Source organism: Syzygium oleosum, unplaced genomic scaffold (assembly GCF_021117445.2).
Source record: "Syzygium oleosum isolate NSW1041296 unplaced genomic scaffold, Sole_v2.1 Sole_v2.01, whole genome shotgun sequence".
NCBI classification, from domain to species: Eukaryota; Viridiplantae; Streptophyta; class Magnoliopsida; order Myrtales; family Myrtaceae; genus Syzygium; species Syzygium oleosum.
The window spans coordinates 34,748,620-34,768,719 of record NW_026607485.1 but is presented as its reverse complement, the minus strand read 5'-3'; the positions used below and the strand labels follow the sequence as shown (position 1 = coordinate 34,768,719).

The window sequence follows — 20,100 nt, the reverse complement described above, 5'->3', positions numbered from 1 at the left end:
AGCAACTGCACACAATTGACAGGTGGGCCTGGACAACAAGTAAACCGGGCCCGGTCCGAGCCCGCTGACCATCGCCCCGAATCCGACGAGCATATATCCGACCCGAAAGAGGAGCATCCGGGCCGAGGAGCTCTTATCCATTTCGGACCCATCTCCTTCTTCTTCTTCTTCCAAAATTGACCACTCGCTCTGTCACTCATACTGCTTACGGCGCAGAGAAAAACCAAAGCGAATGGCGTCGCCGTTCTCCCACGCGCCTCCCGTTCGCTCCGTCCTCCGGCCCAAGCCGAGCCCTCCCCGGTCCCTCCTAGCTCTCCGAGGTACGCCCCGCTCCAATCCTCCTCCTCTTCGCGTGGCTCGCCCGCTCGACCGCCGGGGACGCGTCGCGGCGCGGGGCAACGGCCTCCCGAGGAACCGGCGCCGATCGTGCGCGCCGGCTTCCGGAGACGGCTCCGTGCTTCGGAGTGACGGGGTTTGATTTTGCAGATTCGTGTCGTGGACGGTCGGACGGCTCCGGATGTTCGCTGCGCTCGGCCGCGAGCTACGTGAGCATCCGCGGCGGCGCCGGCGCGGCGAAGCTCCGTTGCGAGAGGCGCGTTAACCCCGGACGATTGTTGCCAAAGAGGCGAGTCCTTCCTTTTTTTTTTTTTTAACTGGATTACGTCGTTGTGGTTGCGGTTATTGGATGCTGGTTTGTATGGAGCGATGTGTGCGTTGCATTGCTTCAGTGTTTGAGAGACTGCTGTACTTGGAAGTCTGCTTGAAGTGTGTGTGATGGAGCCTAGTGACGTTCTAACTCACCTTACTTACGAAATCCGATGTCAAGTAGCTGGACTAGAGATCGTAATCTTGACTGGAGACGGTGTTCACCGTTCAATTTTCTCAACTTTGAGTTTGACGCGATTCGATTGTCACAAAGAGGTTTTGATGTAAGCTCCCAGCATGAGCTCGAATTAGACCTTTCAAGGTAAAACCAAAACTAGTAGTTAAATCAGTTTCGCAGTTCCCATTACAAAAAATATAGCTACTTAATTAGGCTCTTGAGGTACTTGGTTGAATTGTTAGCAAGCCCAAGCTTTTATTTATTCGACGCTTGAGTCGGGTTGAGTTGATGTAGCTAGCTGAGTCTAGATTTACTTAATTGAACTAGCTGGATTTGATTAGAGCCCTGAGTAACTTTGCCTACAATCTTCTGAAGTTGCTTTGGGTGAGCTACTGTTCTTCTGCTTGTATTCCGTAGAGTGGTGTTAAATTTCAGATTACTTCGTTCCATTTCAGAGCAGGAGTTGTGACATGTGCTACTACCGAAGAAATAGAAGCTGAGAAATCTATGATTGAAAAAGATGTCGTAAGTGGCTCTTGCATAACTATTTTGGACTTTGAGCGTTTTGAAAATTAGAAAGAATGGGCATACTGTTCTGCATCTGCTTAGTGACGCTACATAGAGGGTTTTTGTTTACTTTGTCGTTTTTCTCTCAGAAACAAAGAATGGAAAAGACTATTGAAACGGTTCGATCAAAATTTAATTCCGTCAGAACAGGAAGGGCGAACCCAGCTATGCTGGACAAAGTTGAGGTATCATCTCTGTGCTTATTCCTTCGGTACCAATGTGTTTCTAAAACAGCATATTGTACCCAAATGAGCCTTTTCTTTCTGACTCCAAAACAAGCCATCTGGTCAGTAGAATTTTCCATCTTTTCTGCTATTATGATGGCCCTTCTCTCTCTGTATACTTAATGTTGATACCTGATGATCTAACTCCATCTAAGAGGCTACCTGATCTGGTTCTAAGTGTCTCACATATGAACTTTAATGCCATTATGCCTATCTCCCTTCTCTCTATTTTTTTTTAAAGAATCGTAGATGCCTTAGGAGGCAAGTATCCTGTCATCTGAAACCATACCAAATTTGTGGCTGAAGTCAGAAGCTGATGAACATGTGTTTCTAACTAGAATTTTTTTTGCAGAATTTCAGTTTTTGGTAGCGTTTTGCATATTTGTAAAGTCAGAGCATAGGCTTTAATTGCCGATATTAGATAATTTCTCGGATTAGCATCCTTATTGGGTCTGCTGCTTCCGTTCCTTCTTGCGTCCTTTAGATTGTTTTAACTTAAGAAGATTGATGCCTTTCCTGTTATTCCTTCTTGGGCATTAAAATCACATACTGACTTTTCCATGAGATTTTTCTCTGGTGTGGCTATTCCTTCTTTATATTCGTGTGATTGTTATATTCCTCGTATGTGGAGAACAACTTCTGGGGAAGATGACAAGATGAATAGAGTAAATGCTAATTTCTTGATTGCCCCTGGATACAGGCCCTAAACTATGCTCAATATTGGCACATCTCTGAAGTCCTTATGTTGGCTTAACAATCGTAGTTCTTAGGAGCACTGTACTGCTATCTACAGTAATAGTAACATGACATTAATTTAGGTGGAGTACTATGGGAGTCCAGTCAGCTTGAAGAGCATTGCTCAAATCAGTACACCTGAAGCAAGTTCTCTCTTAATTCAGCCATATGATAAATCCAGGTATGTTAGACACATTGTGGAATTTTGATATCCTCATGCCGTATATTTCTGTTCCTTCTATCAGAAAGCTCGGAGCTGAAATGTCATGTTAAATCCTTGAAGTAGTTTGTTTGATGCGGATCTGGGAATCCTAGGAACTCTACAATTTTTTGTTAGATGTTTCAGTCTTCATTTTCTACTGATTGGAGAATTTATAGTTGTGGTTGCTGTTGAATGGTGGGGAAAAAGTTCTTGTTAGAGAATGCATTCTGATTTAAGAGATGTCTTGTTGTTTTGCCCCATTACTCAAATAACGGCATGCATTTTGAATTATAAAAATTCCAGCTTAAAGGCGATAGAGAAAGCCATTGTCAGCTCTGATCTTGGTATGACGCCAAATAATGATGGAGAAGTAATCCGCCTATCTCTCCCACAACTCACAACTGAAAGAAGGAAGGTACTCCTTTATGACGTTATACATTCAATGCTACTTCTAACAGCTTGCTAATACATTAATATTGTTACTGGTTCTTACACTACTGTTGCAGGAGTTGTCAAAAGTTGTGGCAAGGCAGGCTGAAGAAGGGAAGGTAGATCTACATATTGTATCGATGGCTTATGACAACTAGGAATACATCACTGACTTCTTGAGTAAATAAATCATTTACATGGTATTGTGATCTTCATCATCTTGTTAAGAAGGCATACAAAGCCACTGACCCTGCACAAGAAGTCCAAAGATTAAATCTGGCACAGGCTTTAGCTCCTGCTATGTTACAGGAAGTCTTGATAGTGGAACCGATCTTGGTGACTACTAGTCTTTAACGTCACTGACTTAATTGCATAGCTTGTAATATGACTGTCATAATCAAGTGTGTCAGCAAATTGTATAATTAGCTGATGCGTGCAGAATTGTGCATGTTCATTTTATATGATGCATTGGAGATCAATATGTGTGATTGCTGCTTCACACTATCTTCTACCACCATTGTTTTCATCTCTGATCATTGATTTTCAGGTGGCATTGAGGAATATAAGAAGAGATGCCTTGAAAGCCTATGAAAAGCTAGAGAAGGTTCTGATTACTGGATTGTCGGCTCTTTCAATCCATTTGTCTGTCTCAATTCTTGTTTTCTGAACTTTATCTCTTCTATGTGTGGTTTCTTCCCTTGGTCTACTTGCATGTTCAGTTTCTCATCACATCCACTTTTGACAGGAGAAAAAACTTTCAGAAGACAATGTGAAAGATTTGTCTGGTGATTTGCAGGTAATTTCCTGCGTTATCAAATGTTGAGATATTTTCTTCCAAACTTGTTATAGCGGGCATAAAGAAATCTTCTGGCCACTTATTTTACCTTTGATTCTCATATACTTTATTGATGAATGGCATCGACATTTAAACTTTATAGTGATCTTTGAGATAAGGAGATGTCGTGTTTGGGATGGCTCATTGAATTTTTCCAATGAGTCAGGAAAAAATTTCTGATTGCTTAGTGGTTATGCTTTGTCCAATTATGCTGAAGCTGGGGAGCTTGAAATGCTTTCTCTACTCTTGACTCTCAAATCTTCTTCCAGAGTAAAGCATTTGATTTTTTTTTCGTCGTTTTCTTTTTACGATGCTCCAGAGTCTTATGTACATACAATTTGCACAATAAATCAATAAGTTAAAAGAGAAAAACAAGAGTGACGGATGAAGAGGGGTTTGCATGATAATCCTCCTGCACCAAAATTCTGTAATGCACCAATAACTATGCCTATCAAACGATTTAGTCTACTTGGCTTTTTTCTTCTGCGGATGCATATTTTCCAATTCCATACAACTCATTAGATGTCCCTATCTTTCTTATATAAAACCTTTATACTTTGTTCAGAAGCTGACGGATGACTATATGAAGAAAATTGACACCATCTACAAGCAGAAAGAGAAGGTAAATGATATGTTATTGACAGTGGTTGTTTCATCCATTATTAGCGAACGTGAAATTGCTTGTGATAGCATCAAGCTCAACACGAACTAATGGTTCATGCTGTTGAATACTTAGAAACATCTCAGGCATGGACATCATGCATGTTGTGGTTTGTCACATACAAAAAGTTGTTTTTTGTGTCATTTGATGTGGAAATACCTCTGGCTTCAAGACACCTATGGTCTGCATTACAAGCTGGGAAATGCTCAATCACTTAAAATTTCAAGGGCTATACTTGAATTATGAACTTCTGTTTTGATTTTGCTAGGATCAATTGAAGATATATGGAAATAATCCTTTTTTGATTGTATCTAATTCTACCACTTAAGTTGCTTCCCACACACAACCCCACCCCCACCCCCCCCCAAGCCTTTTCACCATTTAGGACGAACCTTATGTGGGGTTGGGGTTATTTCAAGTTGCTGAAACTTCTCGTTTGCTGGAGTATTATCAATGGCACCCTCTTGTGATCCTCCAACACTTTGGCCTCATGAACTCAGATCCAAAAATTGAGCATTAGAAGAAATATACCTTTCATTCCTATACCCTATATATCAGCTGCTTCGTAACAAAAAGGAAAGCAATGAAAAAGAAAAGAATATCACCTCCTTATGATCATTGCCCACCCACCCCCCCAAGCCTTTTCACCATTTAGGACGAACCTTATGTGGGGTTGGGGTTATTTCAAGTTGCTGAAACTTCTCCTTTGCTGGAGTATTATCAATGGCACCCTCTTGTGATCCTCCAACACTTTGGCCTCATGAACTCAGATCCAAAAATTGAGCATTAGAAGAAATATACCTTTCATTCCTATACCCTATATATCAGCTGCTTCGTAACAAAAAGGAAAGCAATGAAAAAGAAAAGAATATCACCTCCTTATGATCATTGTGCAGATTCTAGGTAAACCAAATGTGGTAGTTTTTGTTCTAGCAAATGCAAATGACATATGAGAGAGAAGATACTTGTTTGTTGCTTCTCTCATAGGCATATAAGAATCTATAGTGGTAAGAGAGTAAACCTTGGACCCAGCCCCCACTTAGTGAGTTCAGTGAGGTGTACCTGAGCACCAGCTTAATTTACCTCTGCTTGTGCTAGAATTTGCTTTTCAAATTTTCGTCTATTTATACTTACATCATCGGTCCGACTCTCTTTTGGACTGGGTGTTTCTAGTCCATTCTCACATGTCTCTAACTCGTGGTTTCATCTTTCAGGAGTTGCTGACTGTTTAAGGAACAGGCATCCTGGGTAAAGTTCTGTCAAGATCCCTTCCGAGAGAGAGTACAGAGGTTATACTGTCAAGATCCCTTCCGAGAGAGAGTACAGAGGTTATAAATAGTTACCGGCAATCAGGGATGCATGGACTGCTGAATATGCTTATACATGCATCGCAATTCTTTTGGAGTGATAATGACAGTTTGGTCGAAATCGATAGTTTTATTCGTCGAAGATAATCTTTGGCCTACATAAGATCTTCAACCGGCAGTTCCTTTGCATAACTCTCAATATTAACCGCCTCCATGACATTGTGGGAATGTAATGAGTAGTAAATTATTAGGGATAGCGGAGAGGCGGATATGGGCAGGCTGAACACGTCCCTAACCTAGCGCTTGATCGCACTTGTTAGATGGAGTCCTAATCCATCTCTTTTGTGAGAACGTAAATGCTGGTTATTTTCATCTTTTGTATATCGGAGATTAAGATACATAAAAATTTTCATTTCTTGTAATCTTCTATATTCTATACATATATTCAAGTACTTACCACCTATATGGTTGGTTTTATCCTATTACTTCTTTTCTTATATATTGCTTATGGTCTTTATATAATCTATAATGTTTGCTTTTTTATTTAGTTTCATATTATTTCTAACCATTGCATATTTACGACTTATTAACTTTATAGATTATCTTGAATTTATAATATACGACTTATTAAATAATCCTTATTTTTATCTTTGACTTCATTTTTGTCTCTTTTTATAATCTCCAGAACCTAGGGCATCCTTATAGTATCAGAGCAAAGGGGGAGATACAGTTAACTCTTTTTAAGATCATCCGTCACTTGAGACGATTTCCTTCGTGGAGATCTTTTTATTGTTCTTTGCATGTCTATTGTCGTCCTGGCAGTAAAACCTGGAGAGATAGTGAGACCGTTGGTCAGCATCAGTTAAAGAACTATAGAAAGAAGAAAGTAGTCTTGTGCAATGAACTTATTAAGAAGATCCATGTCTTCTTCAAAGTCTATATCACAAATGTCCTCATATCAAGGACCCATAAATAGAAAAGAAATCAATAGAAAAGATTTTAATAAATCCATAGAAAATTGGATTATTCCAAAGGTTAAATTCAACCAAATATATGAACACTCAAATTTTAAATTTTTCGGAAAAATGATTACATAATAGTTACTGAAGAAAGAGATGTTCCTCTTTTTAACTCTTTTGCTTCAATACAACTATTAAATAAGGATTCTATAAAAAAACATGCCCAGAAAAGGAATTATATTCATATAGCTTTAGTCCAAATAGGAGCCAAACTTCTTATGAAAGAAGGACTAGACACTTCCTTACTCCTTGTATTGAGAGATGCAAGACTTTTGAAATATGATGAATCTATACTTGGGGTAGTATAAACTAGTCTCTGCAGTGGTCCAATACATTTTGATAGTCATCTTGGATTTACAGTCTCTCTTAAAGACAAAAATATTTTAAAATTTCTTACTCTTTAAATAAAAACCCATAATTACTCAATATCCGAAGGGTCAATTCCCCTTGCACTCGTTTATAGAGTTTATTACAAAGCTTTTAACCTCAGTTCTAAAAGAGAAACACTTCTTTATAAACTGACATTTCAAGTGTCAATATTACCATCCCAAAAACAATTCCATGGAATTAGATAGCCCTTCATGAACAATGGGAATTAGAGAACCAAATTCCCCAACAAGTTGTTCATAATTATGATCCTACAGATATCATCCAAGATTCAGAAGGAAGAGTGACGATACAATTCTCCAAAAGATCTTGTGATATTAGGTTAATTCCTTCATGGCATTTTATTTCTTCCAGAAGATCAATAGATTTAAGTCCAAATCTACCTCCTACAATCCATTCTAGAAATAGGACAACCAAGTGCTCATCCTCTCACCAATATCAGCGGCATAGACAACGGATCATGTATATCTAGGCCTATTTATCAGCAAGAACATAACTCAGAATATCCTAAATCCACTCCTTCTGAGATGGCGGATCTTGAGATCAATGTCTTAGAGAAAGAGTTCGTGCCAAATAGGATCTTTCTAAATCAAGAATTTAATTCTTTTAAAAATTCTCAAATCAGAAATTGGTTCTTTGCAAACTTCAAAGACCAAGCAAAACAGATCAAAGAAGAATATTATGGATACATGCACGAGCATGAAATTCAAATGTTCTTTTATGACTGGTTTGAAGAATGTTTTCTACAAAACAAAGAAATATGTGTTTTAGATCAATTTTACAAGTGGAAATTAGACAATGGCTAAACAACAAAATCTAATCATCCTCTACTTAGAAAAATAAAACTACAACACCGAGAAGCTGAAATAATAGCTTTCCCTTTCAAAACATTTTCAGAAATGTAGGGTATAGGTATAAAAAAGATAGTTGAACAAAATAATTATTTTAATCAACATCTTCACACTATACGAAAACAATTAGATATGATAGAATCTTCCGTCCAATTCAATTTGACCCAGATCACTACTAAACCCAATCTATTAAAAACACATCCTTTTAGAAATTTTGAACTCCCTAAAAATTCTAGCACAGATTTTGCTAGAGCCTTAGAAGAAAGAAAAAGAGCTATTAAGGGAAAATCAATTTCTAAAGAAGAATCTAAATCTTCCATAATTTTATAAACCCCAAAATAGAAAATACCAATCTTGTAATAAAAGATACTCCATACCAACTCAATGTTCTTGATGAATCTGATAATGAATCTATCCCTGAAATTAATAGAATCACGTGGAAGGACCCATAAAAATTATATTTCTCCATAGCCACACTGCCTTCTATAGCTTTAGAAGAATCTTCTAAAACCCAAAATAAATATTCTTCATGATTGATTTATGAATGGAACATAGATAGGGTCTCCGAACATAATCTTTTGAACATACTTAACTAAATGGTCATACTTGCCAATACCTATAAAACCATCCCTGACACCACAAACCATTCTATTGCTTATCTTATAATAGTAGGATTTATTGGCCAGTTAAAAGGATGGTATGATAATTATCTTACTGATGAGCAAAGAATACAGATTCTTAATGCTTATAAGTTAGATGATTATGGTCAAAGGATTGTTGATGAGAAAGATCAACCCATTCAAGATATTGTCAATACCTTGATATATTCCATATCCTAGCATTTCATAGGGGACTCATCTCATATTCGTGATAAGAATTTAGACCTCTTATCTAATATGAAATGCAAGACTCTAAGAGAATTTAGAGAATATAAAGAAATCTTCTTATAAAAAGTTTTCCTTAGGCCAAACTGTAATAAGCCTTTCTGGAAAGAAAAGTTTTTTTACTGATCTACCAAAATTGATAGAAAAACAAGTTCGCAATAAGATAAGAGAAGAATATGGGGAACAAATTCCATATAACCTCATTTATTATTTTGATTACCAACAAGCCTGGTGGAATACCTTTTTAAGGAAGAATGCCAATAATACCCATACATGGCTATTCTTCTTTGAAGAATTTGATACTCGCCTAATGCCATTCTAGTTCATCAGATGATGGGAATATTTTGGATCTACTAGTGAAATACTACACCCATTAGTGCAACCCAGCTACAAGATATTTTCTACCCAATTTGCACCTCTTTCATATGAAGCCAAATTCCCACACCTAATGCTCTTTTTCATATACTTTGGAGTATCATGAGTAATGACTTAGAGTTTTGATTACAGAAAAACCATAGCAACGGATACCCTTACCTTAATCAGAAAATTCAAGGTTAAGTGGTGGGATGGTATTAAATTTTTTGATAGGGTTGATGAGCAAACAATAACATAATGGTTGAGTAAAAGAAACCCGAGCCATATCAGTCCAGATAATGTCACTCCTTTTTTCCATGATAAAGGATTTGTTTTATTAAGACTGGCATCTGCACAATCCCAGCAACAACTGATGGGATTTTTAAAACAAGTCCTTATTGAATTGGAAGAATCAAGCTCCTCCCACTCACATCATAGTGAGAACACAAATGAAGATGACTGTTACGGCATATACCTTAGTGATGATGATGATGACTAAAAGACAAAGGTGGAACGACTATTGACAAAGTTTTCACATTTCCATAATGCGAAAAGAGACTAATGGCAAAAGAAAGACAACCAATGTCTTAGTCTTTGTTACTTTCATACTATGCTTTCATATTGCATGATGTCTTTTATACTTTTCGCTGTAACACTGTGCACCTCTTCCTGTTCATACTAGTGATCTTTCCTGAAAGACACAGTAACATCACGTGAACTTAGAATAATGCAATAGTTTTTAAAGATTCTCTCATCCTATAAAAGCCATCCTTGTCTAACCAAGGAAGTAGGTTTTTCCGAAACGGAATCCAAAACCCTCTCTTTCAGAACTTCCATCGGCTTTCACACTAATACCAACCTTCTCTCTTCACTTAGGTCTGAAACAAAACCCCTGGTTCTGATCATACCTGGTAAGCTGTTCTTACGACCAACCTACCTTTTCATATCCATATCACTGTCTGATCTAAGATTACAAACCAATTTCATGGTTTGGAAATCCATAGATCTTTTAAATATTCCACTTGCATAGCATGAGATTTATTGAACGGAGAGCGGCCTCGGCCGCCCCTGAAAATAATCTCACTCTATTTACATTTCTGTAATTTTCATTTCTTGTAACATTTTATTTACATTCCTGTAATTTTCATATCTTGTAACCTTTTATTGACATTCCTGTAATTTTCATTTCTTGTAATCTTTAATATTCTATACATATATTTAAGTACTTACCACCTATATGGTTGGTTTTATCATATTACTTCTTGTCTTATATACTGCTTATGGTCTTTATATAATCAATAATGCTTGCTCTGTTATTTAGTTTCATATTATTTCTAACCATTGCATACTTACTTGTTGACATAGAACATATTCTTGACTTTATAGATTATCTTGAGTTTCTAAGATACGACTTATTAAATAATCTTCATTTTTATCCTTGACTTCATTTCTGTCTCTTTATCCCCAACCTGGGGCATCCTTATGGTATCAGAGCCTTGGTTGGGATTTCTATAAACGAGTGCTTTTTATTTAGAATATAAATATCTATATTAATTCAAGAACAAATGAAATAGCTATTTTTTTGGGGGCGTAGTAACATATCTCATACACGAGAAGCAAACGATTACATTAAAAGGAAAATATTAGCACTAAAGAAACATTTCAATTGCTTGACAAAATTTTTGGCCGTGACATTTCTGGAGAATGTTACCTAATCTTGTATTCAATATGGTGAGTTTGAAAGCGTGATCATAGTGAGGGAAACGACCTCACCAGCAGACTGGAGAAATTGTTGGCCTCTGGTATCTAAAACTGCAAGCAACTGATATTTGGCTGCTGGTGGGCTCCTACGTTGATTCCCGAATTGTGAGCCATTTGTTCGAATGGTGCCGCGGTCGAAGCGAGGTGGAGGTGGAGGTGCCAATCGTGATGGTGGTTGGCATCTCCAAGTAGGAGGTCGTGGACAAAATTTTCAAAGTAAGAGTCTATATTAGCATGTCAAGTGGCTAATTAACAATGCTGGTGGCACATCAGAATTTTTTGGCATATGGATTTAATGGGGGTATCCCATTGAGCTCAATTCGAAAAATTGAGGTACTCGACTGAACAAAAAAAGAATTTAGGTATTTGATCTTAAAGTGGCTAAAAAGTCGGGCTCTTATGATGTCATTGCTCCTTTTAAATAAGACCCCCAAACCCATCCCATAACTGAAATCCAAAACCAAACTACAACTCTATAGGGCTTGGGAGGGCCGAGGTGAGAAAGAACGAAGGCTGACCGAGGCTCTTCTCATAGGAAAAAATTACCAAAAAAAGGTCCTAAAACTATAGCAATTGTGCCAATCGATCCTAGACCTTTTTTTTTTTTCGCCAATTGAGTTTTAAATTTTTTGCATTTGTACCAATTCAGCTGGCTAGAAGTCGTTGACATGGACGTCAGCCGTCCTACGTGGTGCGGTCGACGTTGATGTGCATATTTTTTCGATTTTTTAATTATTTGTTTCGTTTCTTTTTCCTTTATTTTCTTCTTTTCTTCCTCTAGCTGGTCGTTGGACCTTGGTGACCGGCTAGAGACAAGGGCCGACGAGGGTGACCTTGCCGTACCCTCGCCATCACTGGGCGAGGGCGAGCCTCGCCATGGTTGGATGATTGCCAGAGGAAGAAGGGAAGAAAGAAAAAGAAAAAGAAAAAAGAAATAAAAAATAGAAAAGATATAAAAATATTATTAAAAATTATTCATGTCAGCGCCGGCTGTATCACGTAGGATGGCTGACATCTATGTCATCGATTTCTGATTGGATGGATTGAATTGGCACAAATGCAAAAGGTTTAGACTTAATTGGCAAAGAAAAAAGTTTGAGACTGAATGGGCACAATTTCAATAGGTTTAGGTTCTTTTTTGGTAATTCTTCCCTTCTCATGTGAATCAATAAGACTTGATCATAATTTTTGCGCATCGAGCAATACAAACATCGCATGATTTCCTTTCTTCCAACATGGACTTGTCGCTATAATTTCCGAAGCCCACTCATGTATGGTAATTCAGGCAAAGATATAGAGTAGCCACTAAAAAAAATATTTAAAATGACTAACAGTCCTTTTGGGCGTTGCCATTAGTTTGAGAAAGGATTGGATCAGAGAGATAACAAAAAAATAAATGGATGCAGATATAAGAAAAATGTAAGGTCAATAACTTATGATCATATCTTGTTTTATATATACACTTCAAGAAATATTCTTTAGTGAAGATATCAGTGGGCAATCCACAGATGAAATGAAATGGATGTTGATTTGTCTGCGGGCTAGGCGTTCGCAGATAAAATGATTATCAATGAGATACAAAACTGATATATTATCACACCAAAGAGTTAGTGGATGTTGTGGAAAAGTCTGAAAATCTTTCAATAGATATTGAATGCACACGAGTTCTGCAGTTATGTAAGTTGCTTGCGAGAACACCGGGAAATAAGATTGCGACCAAGAAAGACACAACCTTCAATTGAGCATCGATCATCTTTATCACCAGCTTTGATACCAAGTTTGACAGAGGATCATATCGGAGAGATAATTAGAAAACAAATGGATGCAGAGATGAGAAAAGTGAAAGAGTACATTTTAGTATTGACCGTTCTCTCTTACACTATTTTATAAAGCGAGTCTCTTTATATTTACACTTCAAAAAATATTCATCTTATGCTGAATATGAGGAAAATATTGTATCTTGTGCCGAAAATGGCGAAAAGATCAAAATCATATCTTGTTAGGAAAAGATCATAATTTTGACTTTAGTTGAACATCCCCGCAAGCTAACGGGACAGGATGAACAGTTAGCTTAGACCTCAGAAGTCTAAAGCATGTGACCTCTCGCTAATCCACAGATGAAATGAAATGGACATTGGTCTGTCTGCGGGCTAGGCTTTTACGGATAAAATGATAATAAATTTCCACTTGGTTAGTTCGAGCATGAAATATAGGATTCGCAATGAGGTACAAAGCTGATATTATTACACCAAAGAGTTAAAGGATGTTGTGGAAGAGCATGAAGATCTTTCAATAGATATTCAATTTACATAAGTTATGTAGTTGTGTTAGTTGCTTGCTAGAACACTAGAAAATAAGATTGCAAGCAAGAAAGACACAATAACCTCCAATTGAGCGTCAAATTGGATAAGAGAGATAACGGGAAAATAAATGAAAGCAGAGATGAGGAAAGTGAAAGAGTACTTTTTAGTATTGATAGTTTCTCCCTTACACTATTTTACAAAGTTTTTCTCTCTATATATATACACTTAAAAAATATTCATCTTATACTGAAGATGAGAAAAATATCGTATCTTGTGTTGAAAATGAGGAAAAGATCAAAATCATATCTTGTTAGGAAAAATATCATATCTTTGACTTTAGTTGAACATCTCCGCAAGCTAACGGGACAGGAAGAATAGTTAGCTTGGACCTTAGAAGCCTAAAGTGTGTGTAAGAGAGACTTTAATGAAGATATCAGCGAGCCGATCCACATATGAAATGAAATGGATGTTGATTTGTCTGCGGGCTAGGCGTTCACGAGTAAAATGACAATCAATTTCCACTTGTTTCATTTGAGTATGAAATACAAGATTCGCGGTGAGATATAAAGCTGATTTATTATCACACCAAAGAGTTGGTGGATGTTGTGGAAAAGTATGAAAATCTTTCAATAGATATTAAATCCACATAAGTTATGCAGTTATTGAAGTTGCTTGCTAGAACACCTGGAAATAAGATTCCGACCAAGAAAGACGCAATAACCTCTAATTGAGCGTCGATCATCTTTATTACCAGCTCTGATATCAAGTTTGACAGAGGATCATATCATAGAGATAATTATAAAATAAATGGATGCAGAAATAAGAAAAAGTGAAATGGTACATTTTAGTATTGACCGTTTCTCCTTATACTATTTTACAAAGTGAGCCTCTTTATATATATACTTCAAAAAATATTAATCTTATGTTGAAGATGAGGAAAATATTGTATCTTGTGCCGAAAATGGGGAAAAGATCAAAATCATATCTTCTTAGGAAAAGATCATATATTTGACTTTAGTTAACATGCCCGAAAGCTAACGGGACAGGACAAACAATTAGCTTGTACCTCAGAAGTCTAAAGCGTGTGAAAGTGTGACCTCTGACTGATCCACAGATGAAATGAAATGGACATTGATCTGTCCGTGGGCTAGGCTTTTCCGGATAAAATGACAATAAATTTCCACTTGGTTTGTTCGAGCATGAAATATAGGATTCGCAGTGAGGTACAAAGTTGATACTATTACACCAAAGAGTTAAAGGATGTTGTGGAAGAGCATGAAGATCTTTCAATAGATATTCAATTCACATAAGTTTTGTAGTTGTGTCAGTTGCGTGCGAGGACACTAGGAAAATAAGATTGTGAGCAAGAAAGACACAATAACCTCCAATTGAGCGTCAAATCGGATCAGAGAGATAATAGGAAAATAAATGGATGCAAAGATGAGAAAAGTGAAAGAGTACTTTTTAGTATTGATCATTTTTTCCCTTACACTATGTTTACAAAGTGAGTCTCTTTATATATACACTTCAAGATATATTCATTTTATGCTGAAGATGAGGAAAAGATCATATGTTGCATTGAAGATAGGGAAAAGATTAGGATTATATCTTGTATTTATTGTAAGAGTTTTTCTGATGTGGGCTACATTAATTGATATTGTAGTTTATTGTTTTACGGGGTTGGTCTAATAAGGTCAAATATAAAGTTTCTTAATTAGTCTAATTTGGGGCTGGCTAGTGTAGGCCGAGTAAGGCCCAGCCCGTAATGAGAGGGCCTGGCTTAAAACTCTATAAATAGAGCTCAAGTTCCTCCTCTAACCCTAACGCACATATATCTCACATAAGGAATAAACGCTATCTGTGAGAAGCAGTCTCATTGAGCCAGTGATACAGAGGGTGATATAGGAGAAGACTTGCATAGAGGATCGTCGCTATTCTACATCAAGAACGATGGATTCCAAATCAGGTGCGCAAATCTCTTTCGCTCGATGAATGTGTTCTAGATTCTAGCTATTGTGATCTTGGGTGTCGTTTTATCGCGACTAACATGTGGTATTAGAGCTTCCATAGACTAGATGTAGAATGTACGGATTTTGCACTTTTTTGTGATTTTTTGTTAATCAAAATTTGATTTTGATTACATATTCGGAATGTACTCATCGAGACGAGAATTTTAATATGCGGCACGCCACCGGGGGATGCCACACGCGCGGCCATCCGCCGCTGGGTGGTGGCGTATGTTGTCCATGTGTGCGCACACGTGGAAGGCACGCCCAGGGCTAACGTCAGCGAACAGGCAAAGATTCGACCCGACCCGACTAGTTGACTCGACCCGATTGACCGGTTGACCCGACCCGAAGATCCGACCCATTGACCCGCTTGAACCAATTCATCCATTGACCCGACCGGTCAACCGGTGGGACCGTAAACTGGTCGTGCTGAAAACCAGTCGAACCGTCGGCGGTTGGACCGGCGAATAGGCCGAATGAAACAGGGGCATGTGTACCTCACGCACCGCGCAATGAGGAGGCGTGTGAAGGCCCATGCAAACTCCAATTGGAGCGTTCTTGGTACCTATGTTCTCGTATTGAGATTTTCTATATTGTGGTATATTTATTTTATGTGTTTGGTGCTTTTATGGATGTGAAAATACATATGGAAGCCTGTATACGTGTATTTTTAGGGTAATTTTGAGTATTTTCGTGTATTTCTATATGGTTTTGGAAATACAAATGTTGATTCACATGAATGTTATCACGTAAAGTATATGTAGTGTAAAATTCATTGTCTATCAATGAATGGAACAATGTAATTGGCATGACATATGATTTTAGCGACAAATTGCCCATCTTCAAGTCTAAAATTGCATGTATATGGTGAATGTGAGACGTAGAGTTTATATCCCTAGTATGAGAGAGTTTCAAGAATTCAATTGAATTGTAACCGCCAAAGTGGCACATATGATTAGGTTTGAGAAATATCGATTTCATATTGTGGTAGGGTGTCTCCTATTCTAATGCGTGGTCATAATCCCAAAGGAGGTGATCGTGTATTAGTTTATGGAGGGACACATGTACAGCATATGCTTGAGGAGTGACTAATCCTAGTGGTTCATACACCCAAAGGTGGTGAATTTACGAAGTTTGGAATAAATTCTCATGGCCATTGTAATGTGAAAAATATACAACTGTATGTCATGTATTCTGTCCAAAGGTGTTTATATGATGTTGTATGTAACTTTCAGGATGTGTACTTATAAGGTTTTCAAGTTACACAGTTCTCACATGATGCTAATTATAAACATTGTTTATTCCAAATCAGTCACTTTCTCTTTAAACGGCGACTCCATTGCGATTGACGTTCTTACGGGTTCAAACTTTAAGAAATGGAAAGAGGATTTTATGTTTAGGATGGAGTTGGCGGATGTTCATATTGCTCTTACTGAGAATAAGCTGGCGGATCTTACTGACTCCAGTACAGAAGCCCAGAAAGCACAATTTTGCTACATGGGAAAAGAGCAATAGAATTTTCTTACTGTTAATGAAGCGGTCTGTTCAGGAACATTTGAAAAGTGGTTTGCCAGCTAACTACACTACTAAACAAATGACGAAGGCTTTGGAGGCTAAAAACCGAGTCTCATCTAATGCTGAAATTGGAACACACTTGCAAGCACTTTTCAACATGAAGTATAATGGTTCTATTGAAGTTAGGGATTACGTTTTAAGGATGGTAAATCTGCAGACAAAGCTTCAGGCTCTTAATGTTACTATTCCTAATGCTTACATTGTGCATCAAGTTTTAAATACTCTTCCACCTGATTTTGGAATTATCAAGACTAATTACAATTCCCAAGATGAGACATGGTCAATTAATAACCTGATAGCAAGGGTGGTGGCAGAAGAAGAGAAACTAAAGAAAGAGAAAGGGCACATTGCCATGTATGCTTCTAGTTCCAACAATAAGAAGAATAAGAGGTTCAAAACTCATACTCCTAAAGGAATTAATGAACCCGCCAATCATTCTAACAGTCTAGGTCCTAAGAAAACATCCTTGAAGAAGGATGATGGTGGTTGCTACTTTTGCGGGAAGAAGGGTCACATAAAGAAAGACTGCAACAAATATAAGAGTTGGTTGTCTGGGCGTGAGCATGCAGATAATGATTCTTTGGCATTTGTTTGTGAATCCAACCTATCAGAAGCCCCGTCCAATTCTTTGTGGCTAAGGCTGCGAATGATAACCTTTTTGTTTCTGTATTTTTGTTCCAGAAATAAGTTTGGAACAAAAATTCGTTTGGTAACGCAATTTTAATTTCTATTTCTGGAACAAATTTTTGTTCCAGGAATAGATTTGGAACATAAATTAGAAGTAAAAAAATTTTGCTTCTCTATTTTTAAAACAGAAATAGCAACAATTTCTATCTCTTCAACCTTAAAAGACATCCACCAAAGAGAAATATAAACAATTTATATCTCTTCAGCCTTAAAAGACATCCACCAAAGACGAAGACCAGCTTTGAACGAAATCTCCACCTCTTCAACAGAGAGACCACAAAAACCCTAGCCTGTCTTCCTCGCCACGATGTTGTCTTCCTCACTGCCGTCGACGCCGTCTTCCTTGCCACCGCAGGAATGCAGGGAGGAGGAGGAGGAGGGCCGGGAAGAGACGAAGACGAAGCTCCCCCCGTCGGACCTCAAGCGCCCTGGTTTCCTCGCCGCCGACGTTGCTACGCCTCTCGTCGCCGCGCTCGCCGCCGCCGTTGCTCCGGCTCTCGTTGCCGTGCTCGCTACCGCCATTGCTCCGCCTCTCGTCGCCTTGTCTCCTCTCTGTCTCACTCTAGGTGCGCCACTTTCCTCGTTCCTTGACTTTGCCGTAGCGCCATTGTCTTTGCGCTCTCTATGTGCAGAATGGCACGGTCTTGTCGAACGTGTTTGAGTGTCGTGTGGAATTTGTTGGAGTGGATGGCTATGTTATGGTGCTATATGTTAGATTACGTTAGTTGGCTCGTGACCGTGGAAGTGTGCCGAAGACATGCTTCGGATTCATGTTTTCTTTTTTATGAACTCAAAAGCTGAGAAAAAAATGAAGAAGGATGATTCGTTGGATAGGTTGATTCACATCTCCTACCACCGACTCGATTCTGCGTTGATGTTGTTGTTGTTAGAGAAGGAGCAATTTGCTTAGCTTTACATGATTACATTCATTTCAAGGCTAATTTCCGCTTCAAGAACAGAGAATTGCGCCTGTTCATTCAATAGTTGAGTATAGGACCAGTTCACTATTATGTGTCGTTCATTGTGCATTGTTAAATTTGAATTTGTTGTGCTGTGTTTGAATGCCTCTGTTTCACATAATTTCTAGTGTTTCCAATAAGTCAATATTTTTTCATATGTTGTGGAATGTGAATTACTTGCTTGTCTTGGACTGGTCGATGATTGCGAGTTTTTCAAAAGGATTGATCCTAAGTCCTCATTACATGACAGAGAAGTGATTTTTGGATTGATCAATGAAAAGAAATCATTGGAAAGTATGGAAATCAGTTGAAAGTATATGAGGAGAAGTGATTTTTGGATTGATCAATAACCTCTCTTGCTAGTTTGGATTGGGTATGGTGGTGATGATTGTCTATCTCTTTTGCTTCTGGGTAGCATAAGTAGGGCTAGATGCTAGGCAAGACCAATGTTATGATGCAAAAAAAGTGAAATTGTATTCAACTGTGTTAGCAAATCCAAGTTCAACTGTGTTTAATTGTCTGCAATGAAAGATGTCTTGTTCTGTGTATTGCATACTTATTTCAAATTTGTAGTAATACTATCATGTTATTATGTTGCACAATAAAGGATTTAAGTTCTTAAGCTTTTCAAAACTATGGTGGATTTGCTTGGAGACGAAAAAAGAAAAGAACAGAACAACCATGCATCTACAAACAGAACAATAATCACCAATTATATGCTTCAAACGAGGTCTAAAAACCTCTTTTCTTGGAGAACTCAGGTGATTACATTAAAAAAAAACCAACTGGACAAGTTGGCATATGGTTTAGAAAACAGTAAAGAAAAGGAGATTACAACCTACTTAAATGATTACTATAGAAAAGATCCAACTAGACATTAGCTACAAAGTTGAATTGGTAGGAGGATTGTAACAACCTGGGTCCCACTCGCAAGATATTGTCCGCTTTGGACACCAAGTCGTCACGGTTTTGTTCCTCCGAAGGCAACCCATACTACCCCCAGAAAAGGCCTCTTGCAAGTTAAGGCTTCCCAAGCCTTTATAAGTTGCCCAGGACTCCCCCCCTCAATCGATGTGGGATAGGAGAGACGTACCCCCTTCGCCATCCTAGAAGCCTGCCAGGAGCCACTCCTTGTCCAGGTCCTCGAACCCCGGCAACTACTCCCCGCCCTCATCGGACCGGGTTGTCATACTCTCCCCCCTTCGAGCACAACGTCCTCGCTGTGGCCCCACACGCAATCGGGAGTCGGCTCTGATACCACCTGTAACGACCTGGGTCCCACTCGCAAGATATTGTTCGCTTTGGACACCAAGTCCTCACGGTTTTGTTCCTCCGAAGGCAGCCCATACTACCCCTAGAAAAGGCCTCTTGTAAATTAAGGCTTCTCAAGCCTTTATAAGTTGCCCAGGACTCCCCCCCTCAAGCGATGTGGGACAGGAGAGACGTGCCCCATTCGCCATCCTAGAAGCCTACCAGGAGCCGCTCCTTGTCCAAGTCCTCAAACCTCGGCGACCACTCCCCGTCCTCA

The 20,100-nt window shown here is 38.4% G+C and overlaps 1 protein-coding gene across 3 annotated transcripts; it reads left to right on the top strand.

The window, feature by feature from the left end:
* Window positions 1-176: 176 nt before the first annotated feature.
* On the top strand, window positions 177-6,203 carry LOC115680281 (ribosome-recycling factor, chloroplastic). 3 transcript variants are annotated; one of them, XM_056320084.1, is made up of 13 exons: window positions 177-320; window positions 487-625; window positions 830-967; window positions 1,279-1,348; window positions 1,480-1,575; window positions 2,433-2,530; window positions 2,855-2,966; window positions 3,058-3,099; window positions 3,528-3,584; window positions 3,726-3,776; window positions 4,381-4,437; window positions 5,691-5,765; window positions 5,805-6,203. In XM_056320084.1, exons 1-12 carry the CDS (start codon window positions 233-235, stop codon window positions 5,706-5,708), a joined length of 966 nt encoding a protein of 321 aa, XP_056176059.1. In that variant the 5' UTR covers window positions 177-232; the 3' UTR covers window positions 5,709-5,765; window positions 5,805-6,203. The 3 variants fall into 3 exon arrangements, with proteins under 3 accessions (XP_056176059.1, XP_056176070.1, XP_056176065.1); XM_056320095.1 differs by lacking the exon at window positions 830-967; XM_056320090.1 differs by lacking the exon at window positions 3,528-3,584.
* Window positions 6,204-20,100: the final 13,897 nt, after the last annotated feature.

Excerpts from the sequence above, each read along its gene's own strand:
- LOC115680281 (XM_056320084.1), top strand. The coding sequence starts at position 233 with ATGGCGTCGCCGTTCTCCCACGCGCCTCCCGTTCGCTCCGTCCTCCGG. Across the intron at positions 626-829 it reads GGACGATTGTTGCCAAAGAG|CTGGACTAGAGATCGTAATC; the intron begins GCGAGTCCTTCC and ends GATGTCAAGTAG. Across the intron at positions 3,777-4,380 it reads ATTTGTCTGGTGATTTGCAG|AAGCTGACGGATGACTATAT; the intron begins GTAATTTCCTGC and ends TACTTTGTTCAG.